The sequence below is a fragment of the Entelurus aequoreus genome, linkage group LG03 (assembly GCF_033978785.1).
Source record: "Entelurus aequoreus isolate RoL-2023_Sb linkage group LG03, RoL_Eaeq_v1.1, whole genome shotgun sequence".
Taxonomy (NCBI): domain Eukaryota; kingdom Metazoa; phylum Chordata; class Actinopteri; order Syngnathiformes; family Syngnathidae; genus Entelurus; species Entelurus aequoreus.
Window position 1 is genome coordinate 46,742,293 of NC_084733.1, and position 18,503 is coordinate 46,760,795.

The following is an 18,503-nucleotide window of genomic DNA, read 5'->3' on the forward strand; positions in this document are numbered from 1 at the left end:
GGTACTCAAAGCGCTTTGACAGTATTTCCACATTCATCCATTCACACACATATTCACACACTGATGTTGGGAGCTGCCATGCAAGGCGCAAACCAGCAGCCATCAGGAGCAAGGGTGAAGTGTCTTGCCCAAGGACACAACGGACGTGACTAGGATGGTTGAAGGTTGGGATTGAACCCCAGTAACCAGCAACCTTCCGATTGCTGGCACGGCCACTCTACCAACTTCGCCACGCCGCCCATCTTTTTTGTAACACAGTTAATGAAAGAAGCGCACATTTCTAGTTGTTTCCCCATATTTCTACACAATAACTCAGATATGGTAACACTAGCAATCAGTAAAAAACATGAAGTGATTTTTGGTCCAGAACATGTTTTGTTTTGTTCATTATTGACATGTTTCTTGCTACTTTATGTTGTATATTTTTTGTATGAGAGTTCCAGTTCATTTTATCATCATTAATTATACCTAAAAATTTGGTTTAATTTACTCTTTCAATGTTTACTTCGTCTATCTGTATTTGTGTTTGACTTGAATGTAAACAGGTGGGCGGATGAATACAAGTATCAATAGTAACAATACCAAATACAGTATAAGTATATTGCCGATACTGCAGTGATTAGAGCGATAATTTTATATTATCTATTATTGTTGCCGTTTTTGTTATTGTTTACAAACGTAGGGAATAAGTCACTGGACACTGGAGGACTTTAAGGGCAACAAACAAATGATTTAACTCTGAGCCAATTGTAGGAATCATTTCAAATATATTTAATTGATATTGTAACACCACCACCCCATGTTTTTGTGTGATTGTAATTGTGATCAAAAATGTAATCATTCAATGAGCTTGAAAAAAAAAAATCAGTAGCTGCATTGGTATGAAAAATACTGTCTCTGTAACTACTTGGTTTTGAACGATTTTAATATCCCCTTACACTAATGTAAAGTATCCAAACGAATAGGGCTGTTAATGTTAACACGCTAATAGCGCGTTCCAATAACGGCACAACATTTGTTAACAGACGATTAACGCACGTGCTTCCTTTTTGACCCTCAGATGTAATCATAAGACTTTCTTTTAAAATAAAGCAAATAATGACATTTTTTGTGGTGCCCTTTATTTTAAAAAGTATCAAAAAGTATCGAAATACATTTTGGTACCAGTACCAAAAGATTGGTATTGGGAAAATCCTGATGGTAGTAGATATCGTTATCGCAGGAGGCTGCAATATATATTGCGATATAGATTTTATGCCATATTGCCCATCACTATACTATACTACTTGACTCTGTGTGTAAGGGATATTGTCTTTACAAATAAGCATACGTATATATCTTTGCAAAAGGATCATCAGATTATGTTATGCAGGTTCTGCGGCCGAGGAATGTTTACACTGCTGTGTTGGTACCTGTGCAGGTGGTCGTGACTGCAGGTAAGGGCTCTGGGTGGGGGCTGGAGGTGTCTGCTGGGGGGGGCTGAAATAGGGCGGAGTTCCCTGCTGGCCCGCCGGCTGCTGCTGACTGTAGCCGCCCATCCCCTGCTGGCCATAGGGCGCCACCTGCCCAAAAAAACAATTGCAGTATGGTTAAAGGGACGGACACTCTTAGGGTCAAGGCTGAGGCAGGTGAAGGAAATTCACTTTAAATTGCAAGCAGTGCAGACATGATGTCAGCTACAAATTAGCTGGAAAGCACTGCAGTCAATCACATTGAGGATTGATTGAGTTGCAGGTTCAACCACAACTTGAAGTATTGAGAAATAATATACACACACAAACAATCCACACGGGGCGGCAGAAACGGGGTGGCCTCCATTTTTCCAACTCATCTGGATGTCCCTCAGCTAATGGATCTTAATATAGCTCAGGCCAGGCTGACGACGGACTCCCAGCAGTCCTGTGCCTAATGAACTCGCGCCGCAAAGAACTCTAACGCTCTGTCCTCCGGCTTGCCAAATGCGTCAAATTATCTCCATCTCAGTCGGATCACAGATGGGATGAGGTGTATTGCGTAGTGCAGCGAGCCTGTCCCAGGCCGTAACCCTAATGAGGGACACATGGATAAGCTGGGGCCTCTGGAAAGTAGCTTGCCAAGCATAGCTGCAACATTACACAGCGGTTATGAGAGAGAATATGAGAGTGGGGACTTGGTGAAACAAGCTGGCACACATACAAATGTAGTCTTAATCCTTGCTTGTCATTTGTTATGACTACCGACAGAGCCAGGTGCTCTTCACTACTCTAAGGATTTCTATGAAGTTGTATTCCTAAAACACACACACACACACACACACACACACACACACACACACACACACACACACACGCACGGCACTGAGCAGACTCCTAAACTTCATTTACAGCTGCAACAGGACAGCACATTTCAAGTCATATTTTCCTCCTCATGTCACTTCATCGCCGACAAACAGCATAACCCCGTTCAAAAAGCGGGTCCACAGGCAATAATTTGCAGCGACTAGTTTACGTCCACCTGCATGAGTTGAATTTTGAAAGCTGACCTTAAATCTTCTTTAGAAACGGGAAAACTCTCCGGTTGATTTATATCTAGAATTACTAGCGCGATATAGCAGGTCTCGCCAGATCTAAAGCACACGGGGCACAATTGTCGCTTTATCGTAAATATTATTAGCAAAGAGTCCCGCTCATAAAAGCCTGCTTTAAATACATGGCTGGTGTGAAATACGATGTGTTGAAAAGAAATGAATAAATGTGAAACGGTTCTTAAGAGTAGGTGGAAAAAATAAATCATCCATGGACACAATGATGCTTTGAATAGAGCTGATTAGGCAATATAGAATACTTTTCACTTCAATGGAAATTTGATTAGAAAGACAGGTTAGGGTCTGCATGTGTGTGTGTGTGTGTGTGTGTGTGTGTGTGTGTGTGTGTGTGTGTGTGTGTGTGTGTGTGTGTGTGTAGCTGTGTGAGTGTGTGTGTGTGTGTAGCTGTGTGAGTGTGTCATTAGGCCAACGAGACAGACAGACATGGTGAGATCAGTCTCGCTGGTAGAGAGGTTAATAGCGTGGCCTTGCATGTGCCAACAGCTTCACTGGATTCATTACCGACAGCCAGGACACACACACACACACACACACACACACACACACACACACACACACACACACACACACATGCACACACACTCACACACAAACGCACACACTCTAACATGCAGATGGACATACAGTATGAGGCCACATACTTATGCCTTAATGCACATGATATATAATTACTTAATGACTTAGTTAATTAATTACTTAATTACTAACATAGTTACTCATTAATACATATAATTAATTACTAGGGAAATAAATCAATGCATTACTTCACAAATAAAACTTCAAATATCTGCCACATGCAGTTGAGAGACGTTTCATGAGAGAAGAGTGTGTGTGTGTGTGTGTGTGTGCATGCCTTTAAAAGGCGATGTGTGTTGCCAAGTGACGTGTGACATCAGCGACAGCGCGCTCAAAGCAACATTTTATCTCAGCTGTCTTTGTAAGCTTAGCAGCAGCAGTTTGTGTGGAATCGTTTCACTGGATTGTGTTAGCGCAAGTTAATAAAGAGATCTAATGTACTTCGATAGCTGTCTTGTCTCATGTCCACAAACAGTGTATTGTATTGCAAGCTTGTCACTTCAATCATTGATTTGTTGTTCATTATTTCCGTGTAATAGTAGTAGTAGGATTGTGTGTTTGGGTGTGTGTGTGTGTGTGTGTACTTAGCCTACATCGTGTTTGCTGTGTGACGTTGCCTCTTCCTATTTAAAATCAAGTTAATTTTAGTGTAGTGCTGGTTCATTAGTAAAAAGTTACTCCTTGCTTGCTGTGCTTCTGACATTGTCTTGTTGAATACAACCACATTGAAAGTAGTGTGCCACACAACATCAAACGCATTGATAACAGCGTTATTGTGTAACACCATTTTTAGTGTGGCGTGGTATGTGATATTTGTAGCACACATTTAGGATCGGTTACCAGATATTGTTACTCGCTCAAAAGAAGTCAACTGCGCTCTCTTGAATTCAGTGACTATCGCTACGAGAAAGTGGTGTTCCCCACAAAAGAAAGACATCCCGACTATGTTTCTGTCTAAAGAGAAGTAATACGAGCAGACATCAGATGTCCAATAGTTGTCAATCAAATTTCAAAAAAAGAAAAAAGTATGATTTCCCCTGTTATGAGACAGCTGACTGCACGTGGGTTTCCCCGCTTAGACAGATAAATACAAATGACAGGAGGATACAGACAAGAGCAGACACGTGTTGACAGTTCAAGAATGATAGAACACTCGACAGATATCAGCAAGGAAGCAAGAAATTGGGTTTGTACCTCAAAATATCCACAATATCAGTCCATGTAGACAAGTTGAGCTTTTTCTGCTTTTCCACTCACTCCCTTGTGTGTGTAATGGACGCAACAGCAAATCTATTTGCTGTTTGATTATGAGACAACCATAGCATCAAAACATGTACATCACATAATGACCAGTCCACAATGTACCAAATCTAAAAAAAAGCATTCTGAGCAGCCAGTAGCCTTATTTTTCATTTGAAATTACGGTAACACTTTAGTATGGGGAACATACCCACCATTAACTAGTTGCTTATTAAAGTAACAAAGACTTAATTTAGAATTATTTGGACACTAGGGGAACATATAAGGGTTAGGGTTACTAATAAGCAATAATTCTGAGGTTATTGAGGGAAGACTCTTAGTTAATGGCTTACTGGTTGTATAATAAGGCCATGCAGGATTAGACATTAATAAGTACTTAATAATAACTAATTAAGAGCCAATATGTTACTAATTTGCATGTTAATAAGCAACTAATTACTGCCGAATATTTGTTCACCATACTAAAGTGTTACTGAAATTACTTCACAACTGTTCCCTTGGTGCAGGGTCTCCCAAATTTACACACAATCCTGAGTATGTTTATTTTGTGTCGCTAACTGTTAAGTATAACTATTTTAATTGATCATTGAGAAAGCACACAACGTTTTTAAATTCATGGTTTTTGTACTAAATGTCAGTTTGTGTGTACCTTTCGAAATTCATGCTACAACAGCAGCAGCAGCAAACATTTCCAAGTTTAATAAATCACATTGTAGGCGCTAAATAATTACATTTGCATGTCCTCCTCTCAGTATTGTGTGCATTCTCATAATCTGAATATATTATGCATTACGGCTACAATGTTTAATCGATCAAATTGATTAATTCGATCAGAAAACAGCTTCAATTTTATTCTGTTGCTTGGATTAATCGTTCAATGAGTGTAACTAATACAATTTATAAAATCAGGACCACATGAAGTGCCCGGAACTTTAAATATGCGGACATAGTTTGTGCAGTAGTTTGTAGATGCTGTGATCTATTTTCTTTTTTTAAATAATGCACAGATGTTAAAAGTGAAACTTCAATGTTGATGATGTGCATGTATTTGAAAACAGTTATGAAGGTTATGGCAAGCAGAAAAAACGTATTTCAACAATTTTCCCTACAGTACGCATGTGGGCTATAAAGTATGTTTTATCTGATTACTTGATTAGTCAAACAAACTACTCGATTACAAAAAAAAATCGAGAGATGCAGCCGAATTCTGCACATAGTCGGCAAACACGCTAAATGGATCGTGCCCGCTATTTTGCTCATTTTAAAGACCCAATGCTCAGTGCAATAGTTTAGTAGATCAGCTTTGCATATGCTATCAAGTTTGTGCAAGTTTTTATTATTATTTTAGTCAATTAGACCCTTTGGGCGTATTCACACTACAACAGGGATATTCAACTAAATTGTTTTGGGGGCCACATTTCCATAAAGCTAAGGACTTTTCCTTTCACTATTAGTCTAAGGCCTCTTCTACACTAACCAGCTAAGGTTATCCAGGCTATAGCCCACCTAAACTTATCCTTGTTCACAGACACACAATGCCACCGTTTAAGACCCCCTTCCCCTCCGTCTGCCGGCGCAACGCGACCTAGTACACATGTATGAAAAAAAATGTGCGCGTCATAGTTACCTCTGACCTGGAAGTGTATCCTTACCTTGTGTTTCAATGTAGACTATTGTTACATTTCTCTTAACAGTAAACCTTGCTTGCTTCACCATCAGCAGCTGTTAGACTATTTTAGTGAATCACACCTGAGCCATCATACATTAATCATCTCTTTAATGGACGAGTGAAAGTAAACAATGTGATAAATAACATTTTACAACAACCAATCTAGGTATCTAGATATTGGCGGTCGTACCGCAACCACTTCATGCCTTCACAATAGTTATGGAGTACAAAACTAGACGTTGAGTAATCGCTCGACATACATCACGGACAAAAACTGATAGTCTGCTTTGCCAGTCCAAATGCATTTGCTGTTTTGTACTCCCTCGTCCACGGGAGCCCGCATTCTCGTTGTCTCCCCTTCGACAAATGGACAAAGTTTTTCGCTAACTAGAATCACCTGGACACTCGAAAGTTCTCTTGCCGTTCCTCTGACACAACACACTCGGTGACAAACATATCCCACCAGGCTGCCGTGCTTCAAGGCCTTGTCCAAAACCGTCGCTCCACATTGCTATGTTGCCGTCTGAGATGTGTTGTATCCCAAATAGCTGCAATCGCGTGTTTCCTACTCTTAAGGTATTCATGTGTGATTTCCACAAGCGTCTGTTATGAAGCTGGCTGTGGTGTGTTCTTTCTGACGTCACTTCCTGTGTGTGGCGCGGTCTTTCTGACTTCACTTCCTCTCCGAACTCAGTTTGCAAACGATCCAGGAGTCCATACAAAGCTAGGAGCCGGAGATTCAAGAAATACACGGTGCACTTACCCTTGTAAAAAATTATCCAAGGAGGAGAATCTTAAACAATGGTTTAGTGTGGCTGAAACGTGTCTTAGGCTAAATAATTATTTGTTTAAGGAGTTATCCGGCTTAATGTAGACAGGGCCTAATTGTGCATCTTCCGGAGAACCAGTGTCCTCTGCAGTAGACATTTGATATCGTTGTATTTACAGTGCATCTGGAAAGTATTCACAGTGCTTCACATTTTCCACATTTTGTTATGTTACGGCCTTATTCCAAAGTGGAAAAAATAAATGTTTGTTATCAAAATTCTACACATAATACTTCATAATGACAATGTGAAAATATCAAAACATGGAAGGTTTCTTATGGTATTTTTTTTATTTTGAAAAAAACCCAGAAACTAAAAATAGACATTAATATACAGTGGGTGAGGAAAGTATTCAGACCCCTTTAAATTTTTCACTTTTTGTGTCATTGCAGCCGTTTGCTAAAATCAAAAAATGTTCATTTTATTTCTCGTTAATGTAAACTCAGCACTTCATCTTGACAAAAAAATGTTTTTTTTATAATTATATGCAAATTTATCAAAAATAAAAAAATTAAGAAATCCCATGTACATAAGTATTCAGACCCTGTTCTCAATACTTTGTTGATGCACCTTTTGCAGCAATTCCAGCCTCAAGTCTTTTTGAATACCATGCCACAAGCTTGGCACACTTATCTTTGGGCCTTTTCGCCCATCCCTCAAGCTCCATCAGTTTAGATGGGAAGCGTCGGTGCACAGCCATTTTCAGATGTCTTCAGAGATGTTCAGTCGGATACAAGTCCGGGCTTTATCTGGCTGGGCCACTCAAAGACATTTACAGAGTTGTCCTGAAACCATCCCTTTGATATCTTGGCTTTGTGCTTAGGATTGTTGTCATGCTGAAAGATGAACCGTCGCCCCAGTATTAGTTCAAGAGCACTCTGAAGCAGGTTTTCATCCAGCATGTCTCTGTACATTGCTGCATTCATCTTTCCCTCTATCCTGGCTAGTCTCTCAGTTTCTGTCGCTGAAAAACATCCCCACAGCATGCTTCACTGTAGGGATGGTATTAATAATAATAATAATGGATTAGATTTTATATTGCGCTTTTCTATTGTTAGATACTCAAAGCGCTCACAGAGAAGTGGGAACCCAACATTCATTCACACCTGGTGGTGGTAAGCTACATTTGTAGCCACAGCTGCCCTGGGGTAGACTGACGGAAGCGAGGCTGCCAGTTTGCGCCTACGGCCCCTCCGACCACCACCTATCATTCATTCATCATTCATTCACCAGTTTGAGCGGCACCGGGGGCAAGGGTGAAGTGTCCTGCCCAAGGACACAACGGCAGCAATTTGGATGTCAAGAGGCGGGGAGCGAACCTGCAACCCTCAGGTTTCTGGCACGGCTGCTCTACCCACTACGCCATACCGCCCCATTGGCCTGGTGATGAGCGTTGCCTGGTTTCCTTCAAACATGATGCCTGGCATTTATGCCAAAAGCTCAATCTTTGTCTCCTTAGACCAGATACATTTTTTTCTTATGGTCTGAAAGTCTTTCAGATGCATTTTGGCAAACTTATATGAATGGCTTCCGTTTGGCCACTCTACCATACAGGCCTGATTGGTGGATTGCTGTAGACATACGGTAGTTGTCCTTTTGGAAGTTTTTACTTTCTCCACAGAGGAATGCTGTGGCTTTGACAGAGTGACAATTGGGTTCTTGGTCACCTCCCTGACTGCGGCCCTTCTTCATTGATCGCTCAGTCTAGATGGCCGGCTACCTGTAGAAAGAGTCCCGCATGGATCTGCCAATGTGTTTACATGGTCCAAGTTGCTCTATACAACAGGAGCACTGTAGTGTTTTTAGGAATTTGCTGTAAAAAAGTTTGTGTCCCAAGTTTTGAACTGGACTCATGGTGCAGTATGGGGTCTTTCCTTGGCCGGATTTTGCCCTTGGGCTGCCAGTTTAATAGCCCTGCACTAGACCATTTTGTGCCGTGTTGGACTTAAGCCCAATGTCCCCTCCCGCTCCTGGCCCCCACTGGACTGTGTGCCCATTTATCACTTCTATTCTGTTGTAGTTATGTAATTTCTCTGACTTTGTGTATTATTTCTGGTGTTATTTTGAATATGTGTTTTCTACTCAATTTAAATATGTACAGAATCATTAATTATTTGTGAGAGGAGTGATCACATTAATGAAATGACACATTTTTATCACACAGTTTCATGCTCTGTGTTTGACTTTATTTCCAGTATATTGCTATTATGGTTTGTGTTGATTATCATTAAGAACCTGCAAAAAGTGCAGTACAATCATTCTAAAGCACAATTATGTTGCGCAAGTGCATGTACGTGTGCACTGACTACTTATTCCAAACGTGACAAAAGTGGGAGTGCGTTTACACTCGCCAAACTTGCAGTACTTAATGTGTGAAGTGGGTCCTAGCACCGTACAACTGGCCTAGCATGAATATGCCCTTGCAGATAAACAGACTTGGACTGCTGCTGATTCGACCAATAAAAATAATGTCTGGCACCAGAAAATCTGCAATTCCCTTCTCTCAGGTACAATAGAAGCGGATCAAATCCAGTGTTTTGGCATACACACGGTGCCAAATGTAATGAAATGACAGCAGATGTTAGGTGTGAAATGACACACAATAGGCGCCCTGCAAAGCAAATAATTCACCATAAACTGCAGAAACAGTGTGATGAAAAATAAAAGCCAAGGACACAATCGCATTCATAAATGCTGAGGAGAACTCAATCGTAAAACTGTCAACAAGAAAATAATGAAATATAGACACCATGTGTGAGTGTGAGTGTGTGTGTGTTCGTGTTCCTCAAATCACCCGTTTTAAGGTCAACAAAGAGCACAGCTTGTAATTCAGTTGGGCCAATGAGCATCGAGAAAGCAATTGTCATAATACTGTCAAAGAGGCGATATGGCTGGCTGGTGACCGGGACTACAGGTCACTGCGTTTGACTGACAGATGGGCTCATCCAACCTGAGCGTGAAGCAATGCTTCCACCCCAACCCTACACACGCACACACATGCACACATACAACCTTGTGCTACAAGCAAAATATGGCAAAACGAAAGATACTCAGAGACAGTGAGATAGGCAGAAAAGAGATAGATGAGAGGGATTTTGACTTATAGTCGTGCATAAAGTGATGTTTGACAAGATAAGGAGGTGATAGTGACAGTGAGATATGTGAACAGAGGAATGGAAAGTACAAGGTTAGGAACAATGTGAAATGATTGTAGAATGAGTAAAAATTGCTTAATCCTTACATGGTCCTGACATTTAGAATGTGTAGTCCAGACATGAAATGGAGGATATTTGCTTTTTAGTAGTGTAACGATTTGTTTCAACAACTATTCGATTTGACTCAGAATTTGTGCTTGCCTATATGTTTAAGGGATAATCTCATTTTATTTAGAACAATACAATCAGAAACAATTTAAGTAAGTTGAAATCCATTCAGTAACTTTAGCAAAAAATAAATACAATTAACCAGTGTGACTGTAAAATACATAATGTGTACTAAACACTGTAGGTGAAGTTTCCAATATTGATGTTATTTATTGTAGAGAAAGTATGTATACATTAATCATGGTCATGGATACAAACAAGCAAGTAAACCACAATTAATGGCCAATGCATCACATCTTATTTGAAAAAAGGGCAACCAACACCTTAGGTTGAATTAACAAGAGGAAACCTTGTCTGCTCACATTTTCAACATTCAAGCAGTTTTTAAATAAAACCAGAGTGACCTACTGTACATTTGTGAGTAGATGTACCTGCTAAATAAAGTCACGGCCATGACGGACAATGTCCCAGGTGTGTGGAAGAATGTATACTTTCTCATCCCTGTTGATGTTGTTGGCTCCTTGCTTCCTAATTTCCATAGCCTCCTTTATCCATCTCTTGTATTTATTTATTTCTCATGAAATGACTTCTCCTTGGGTGCCAGTTGTTGTGTTCCAGAAGTCAGTGCGTCGCCTAAACTAGCTCTATTGTCACTTCTGTTGTGTCGGTCGCATCCTTTGTGGCTTAAAATTGTTTTGAGGCTTTATATTATTGTGTTGTGTCGTTTGTTGTGGCTTTTGCAATCGTGCTGTAGCTGAAAGTGTTTGCGTTGTTATTTGTTATATTGTCTCGTGGCGTTTGCATTTGGCCACCCTAGTTATCTGCCATTTTTGTTTTGATGACATCAGAAATAGTTTAACGTCCTTATTATTAAAAGTGCTAAACTTCATACAAGGTCTGACGTTCTTAAATGCAATGTTTCCTTTTTTGAGTACTGATAAAATCGATCATTTCCCTTTTAAAACGATCTCGGATCAATACCTATCTTCTGGAAGGGTACCTTGCTGAGCACAAATCGATGTAGTTGAATCTTAAGAATATTAATCGATATTTCAATCCATCCATCCATTTTCTACCGCTTATTCCCTTCGGGGTCGCGAGGGGCGCTGGAGCCTATCTCAGCTACAATCGGGCGGAAGGCGGGGTACACCCTGGACAAGTCGCCACCTCATCGCATATCGATAAAAATATATACAAAGTTCAAAGTTCCCCTTTGACTGACAATGTACCATATTGCCAATCATTGAGCTTGTAAAGAACTGCACTGCATTGTAGTGGAAACTTTTAGTATTCTTGGAGCAAAATAACTCTTACTATTCCTCTTTATACATACATTTCTATTATACCCACATTTCTATCGACAGTGTGGTGAGCGAAGGAGATCAGCAAATTGTCTTTTTATGCTGGGTCAGCATTATCCAACAAGATTACTGCCAGCAACAAAATAAAAATAAAGCACTGTTAAAGGCTTTTCCAGGTCACCTGTCTCCAACTTGCATTACTATGGGAGCTATTTTTAGGGATGCAGCAACCGATTAATTTAGTAATTGAATAATCTATCGATTAATTTGTTCGATTAATCTGATAAAACACACTTCAAAACATCAATGCATATTTTAGAGTAAATACTTCAAATCAAGGGTGCAAAAACGTTTTGCCTCCAAGAACCAAAGTGAAAATGTGCCATTTGCTTTAGCCTCAGATTATTATATATAAAGGTAGTGGAGACGGTGATGAGTTAGCCTTGCAAACTAGGGATGCAAAGTTTAACTGGTTAGCATCGAACATTGAACCTTAGCATGTGAATTGATTAACGTGGACCCCGACTTAAACAAGTTGAAAAACTTATTTGGGTGTTACCATTTAGTGGTCAATTGTACGGAATATGTACAGTACTGTGCAAGCTACTAATAAAAGTCTCAATCAATCAATCAATCAATCAATCAATCAATGAGATACGACTGCATTGGTAGAGCAGCTTTAAATCTCTGCAGTTTAGGGGGAACATTTGAGGTGTATCGAATAGTAACTGGTATCGTTTTGATTAGTTTTTTACGTATTTTAACAAAAAAAAAATCAAAATCCTCAAAATGTTATAACTTCCTTTTATTAGGCATGGCAATAATTGTGATTAGGTCTGCATATGTAACAACAACAAGGCCAGCACTGGCTGAGCCAATGCAGGTTCACTTTTACACTTAAAATTTAAGATTCAGCCACACAAGAGAAACGGAAGCACAACTATTCTTATAACTAATTCAAAATGGCGACATGGAATCAGTGTTGACGAGTCCTATTTGAATTGTGATGCATCGTGATCAAGATGTAAATCTAATCCAATCAGCAATCGATGAAAAAGGGATCTTAGATGTAACAGAACGCTTGTGAATCTGGATGTACATTGTTGGGTAGAGATTAGAGATGTCCATCACTATTGTCAATATATGTCATCAATGATTGCGTGAGCTTGAAACAGGTCAGTATGAATATGTATTAAACAGGGATGTAACAATAAATGGTATTAATGATAACCACAGTAAAACTTGTGTTAGTATTACCATTTTAAATTAAAATGATCGAAAAACCGTGATTGATAGCCACACTTTGATTCACTCACCAACCAACTGGCGCTAGCTCGCTAGCTATCTTAAATGCTAACATGAATACAAAACACTAACAACTTTCCTCCTTAAGAAATAACATAGCACAATCTGAACATGTATAAACTGTCTGAGCAACTAAGCAATTCACTTGCACATTGAACCTACAATCTATGCTCATTTAGCACGGATAGCACATAGTGATGGATCTGTACTCAGAGGAATGTAACATGGCAAAACATTTTTTTACAACTTTATTAACACAGATGGAGGTATCTACAACAGAAAGTGAATTTGGGTGGTGTCATGTAAACCAGAAGTGATGCAGAGGCAACACTCAATTTGCCATTATGAACAAAAAAATACAAACATTCCTAAACATTTACACATTTAAATGTAAAAAAATTAAGCTGTGTAAGAATTTAAATAAATGTACAGCTGTTAAAAATCCAAAACAATATTTAATGATTCTTCTGCCAAGAAATGATAATGTGTGTCCAGGGTTTCTCCTAAATGTATTTGATTGCGGTGACGCGCCGTGGCAAAATATTAGCCGCCATACCTAAAAAATGAGTGTTATTTTTGTTTTACAAGTAATATAATTATTATAGCGTTCAGAAGAACACACAAAGTCTGGAGCTCTTTTTAGCTTTTATTGCCAATCCTATGCTAACAACTGGCCCAATTCCAACAAGTATTTCTTCCGTGCACACATGTCCGCCTCCGTGTTTCACTCCTAGACACACACACGTCCTCATTCTCTGCCACCACGGTGTATTCAAGACCATGGGAAAAATGAACATAACACACAAACATACACTTTAACACCATGTTATGCAAGAAAAAAAAGATATACACTACCGTTCAAAAGTTTGGGGTCACCCAAACAATTTTGTGGAATAGCCTGCATTTCTAAGAACAAGAATAGACTGTCGCGTTTCAGATGAAAGTTCTCTTTTTCTGGCCATTTTGAACGTTTAATTGACCCCACAAATGTGATGCTCCAGAAACTCAATCTGCTCAAAGGAAGGTCAGTTTTGTAGCTTCTGTAACGAGCTAAACTGTTTTCAGATGTGTGAACATGATTGCACAAGGGTTTTCTAATTATCAATTAGCCTTCTGAGCCAATGAGCAAACACATTGTACCATTAGAACACTGGAGTGATAGTTGCTGGAAATGGGCCTTTTTACACCAGTGTAGAAAATGCACCAACAACCAGACATTTGCAGCTGGAATAGTCATTTACCACATTAGCAATGTATAGAGTGTACTTATTTAAAGTTAAGACTAGTTTAAAATGATCTTCATTGAAAAATAACGACATTTTAATGTGACCCCAAACTTTTGAACGGTAGTGTATGTCAATATGTTAGTATATGTTACTATAATAAATAATAACAGATTTGTTCTAAATGTATGTGTGCATGTTTTGCTTTTTTTAAACAAATTATATGCATCATAGCACATAATATGATGACGTCATATTGGCCACGCCCCCGTCACGCCCATTGCCATGCACCTACCGCCATATATATCTTGGCAATCGAGGGGAAACCCTGGTGTATACTTATTATAGTTACTGTCTCTAATAAAACTCGGTAAAAAGATTTTAATGAGTGTATAAATACATTATGAGCAGATTCAATGATACAGCGATAATAATGCTAATCGTGATCATTTTGCTCACAATACCGTGACCTGAAATCTCATATTGTTACATTTCAAGTACCAAAATCAATTTGTGAAGCAATCCGGTGGGCCAAATGTTGCCCATGGGCCCCGACGAGGGCACCCTCGGTTGAAACAAACAATTATTTTGCTTGTCATAACCTTCATTCTTTTTTCCAATAAATGCACACCATCAACATTGAAATTACACTTTTAACATATGTGCATTATTAAAAATAAAAAGTAATAACTATCTGCAGTTCGCTACCACACAGATCACGGCACCTACACATCACCACTCTCATATGCGCTTTATTTCAGCGCCCGTGCAGAAACTACATCAGCGTATTTGGAGTTGTAGGTACTCCAAGCGATCCAGATTTCATCAATTTTGAAAATATCATGAAACAATTTGAAGCTTACAAGCTAACTGTGGAAAATCCCTGATCTAAGTTGTGTTCCACTACAAGAAAAACATTTAATATATATTTTTTAAATTTTAAGCTTCAATGTACAATTAGGAGAAAATTACCAGCATTGGGATCTTATATTCCAAATTACATCAGTGATGTATTTTAGGCCACGTTTAACCAATTACAACAAACATGCGAGGAAGGGATCTCTATCGTGAGGGTCATGATAGAGATCATCAGAGAAAGAATGAACACTCGTCATCATCCTCTCGTCTCTCGCCCAAGGTGACGCCGCTCTCGTCGCTATCCACTTTTTTAATGCCCCCCCCCCCCCCCCCCCGCCCTGCGTACATAGAGGAAAGAGGGGTCTTGACTCCTTAAGCTGCCCTTGGAGAAGTGAGGGTACGACTGCAATATGCAAAACACTACGACATGAAACTAATAATGTTTGGACAGGCACAACGTTAGCATAGCTTTTTCTGTTAATGAAGCAAAAATGTATCAGCTTTAAAAAACACACCATACAGCTTGTATGGATGTAATAAATGACAATGTTAAAAGTAAACCGCACCGTATGATCCCCAATGGTTAGTATTACCGTTTTAATTTAAAAGTATCGTACAATCGTGATTGATTACCGCACTTTGATAAACTTGCGCACTGGTGATACTGCTTATTCACTGGAGAAGCAAACTTGCAGCTAGCCTAAATGCTAACATGAAAACACTACAAAAACTTTACAAATTAAAACTGAAGATAAACATATTGAAACACTCCAATAACAATACTATGGCTCTTTAGAAGCCAGAACAATATTTATTGTTTCTTCTACCAAGTAAGTATAGAGTGCATATTGTGTGTTTATGTATTTTACCAAATTTTTGTATGTGTGTGTGTGCATGTATAAGTACCTTGTGAGCACATTCAACAATACCATGATAATCAAAATAACCAAGGTAATTTTGGTCTCAATAACCGTGATATAAAATGTTAATACAGTTACATCCCTAACACATTGTGAATCTATCCGTTTTCTACACAACTTCATTTATCCCCCTACATTTGTCTATGAAGGAAATAGAACAAAACTATGTGTAGCTTGTTTTCACACAAAAAATACATGACTGAGTTACATTGCTTAAAAAAAGGTTAATTGTGTGATCGATAGATTGTGTGAAAATATTCTGTTTTAGCTAGGGCTTAAACTAGGGATGGGAATTTAAAAAACACAGTTATTGTTCAGAACCGGTTCCCAGTGTATCTATTCCTTGGAATTGCTTGCCATTTTTTCAAACGATTCCCTTAACGGTTCTACCGTGTGATGGTAACGTCATGCGTAGTGACGTCAGACAACAAGGCGGTGCCCGGAGCGGAAGAAGCACACCGAAGTTTGGCAACATTTTACAAGAAAAGCTCCAGTTCACCGAGTACCACTCGGCCAGGAACGAGGAATGTCACCGTGTAGTGTCTAAGTTTATTGTTAAAAACTTGCAACAATTTGCCAAATAGATGCTCCTTTTTCTAGGTGAATATTCAGTTGGAGTCAGAGAAAAGTTGCACAACCACATTTTACCCAGTCATTATATCATACAGGTAAAACTCATAAAATTAGAGTATCGTGTAAAAGTCAATTCATGTCAGCAATTAACTTTAAATGTAAAACTAATGCTTTTAACTCATTACATACAAAGATAGCTTTGTTAAGCTTTTATTTATCATTTTGATAATCATGATTTACAGTTTTTGAAAACCTCACGTTTGAGATTTTTAATTCAAGGTTTTCATAGGCTATGAAGCATATTATCAACATCATATCAAAACAAGGTTAAAACTACCTTGTGTTGCGTGTTATGAGCCCATGTCATTATATTAGTTTATCCTTGTAAATCTAAACAAACCTTTGCACGATATATTGCACGGTATATTTTCTAGGCAGATAACAAAGAATCTTAAACATTTTAAAAATGTTAAAATGTTTTACATTGTTGTATAATTTCCACATATGTTTTATTTAGTTAAATTCTACACAACTTTTGTATTCATTTATTGGCTTTGTAAGGTCATGGTACCTCTAAACTAAACACAATTGATGCTAATCCCCCCTTTTGTTATCTTTTTATTAAAAAAAACAACAATAAAGAATCGAATCGTTAAGCCGAATCGAAAGTAGATTCGGAACCCATACCTAGCTGCAACAACTAGCTGATATAAAAATTAATCGACAAAGATTTGTTATTGTCAACGAGTCCCTTTATAAAATTTTAATTGATAGACCGCCAGGAATGATCATGTTTACACTTTTCCTTTGATTTCCTGTTTTGGGATTTTTTAGCAGTATATGCTGTAATGGGTGTTTGGCAGCCATGCTTTACCGAAAACAAATTTGCATAGTGCACATGCTTTATTATATATCAAATGACTTTGTCTTCCGGGGTTTTATATACTAAAATGCCTAATTATAAGGCACAGACAGCACGCAGACATACATTTTTTCCAGAAATTATTACTGTTACAATATATTGCATGATGCTAATATGATTTTTTTTTGTTAAAAAAATATAACTTAGGTACCCCAACTTTAAATAGACAGCCCACAAAACGGCACAGAAAGAATATTGTCTATAAAACAAAATCCATGCAACATTTTGACCAAAGAACCACTATTACATGTTATGTAGACCAGAAAGGAGTGATTTAAATGTAGAAAAACACTCATAATATGACCCTTTTAATAAACCAAAGTTCAATTTAACTTAATGTAGATTTCCAAACATTGCTCTCTCTATTTAATTATTTTGCTCAATTCCTATTTTTGTCCACATTATAACTAATGAATAAAGTCAATCATAATCGTTTTGGCTGGCGGTGACTTGCATTGGTTGTGTTTGCAGACAGACAAGTAAAGAGTCCGTTTGGAGAAAAAAAAGTGCAGTTTGCAGACTGACTTATTTAAATCAAATAACCTTTATAACAATTATATGTTACCAATAGTGGTTTAGGTGAGTTGATTTAACAAACTATATATATTTGTTACAATTAAAAGTTGAATATTGTGAAAATTGTCGTTTGGCCCAAATGGAATGGTTGTCAAACACGACTGTCTCGCGTTGTTGTTAGATGATACGCTTGTCCAAATGCTGCTTTTGTAACATGACGACGTCCTTTTATTAGTGGAGCGTATCTTACGATTGCGGCTTGTCTGGACGCGAGCGCCACCTTCCGCTTGCAATGTGCACCTTCAATGCTTCGTGTGTGTTAATGATTGGCGTGTGTGTGAACAGCCATTTATTTTCGCAGGTTTTGCAAGCGGCTCCGGGCCCCTTGCCATCAACTCCAGATATTTTTTCCTCTAATAAACTCCTGACCCCGATCACAGGCCAAGACAGGCGGATGAACTGGTGGAGAAAAGCGAAAGAGTTCAGGGGGAGGTAAAATGAATGTTATTCAGTGGGAAAAGTAAAAAAAATACATCTAAAAGAGAACAAGGGAGTGAGCTTCTCATTTTAAAAAAGTTTACTTACTTTACTGTTCACATTATATGTTTTTATTACAAAATTAAATTAGCTAATATCATTTAGACCA

At 38.5% G+C, this 18,503-nt stretch overlaps 1 protein-coding gene across 5 annotated transcripts in view; it reads right to left on the reverse strand.

The window, feature by feature from the left end:
* The window catches only part of arid1b (AT-rich interactive domain 1B), a 692,248-nt gene that overhangs the window by 446,808 nt on the left and 226,937 nt on the right, over window positions 1–18,503 (reverse strand). For 4 of the 5 annotated variants that reach the window (XM_062041960.1, XM_062041957.1, XM_062041956.1 and 1 more), the window contains exon 3: window positions 1,413–1,562. The exons of the other annotated variant lie outside the window; for it this stretch is intronic. In XM_062041960.1, coding sequence (XP_061897944.1) covers window positions 1,413–1,562 — 150 coding nt within the window. The remainder of the gene's footprint in view (window positions 1–1,412; window positions 1,563–18,503) is intronic. 5 annotated transcript variants of the gene reach the window in all.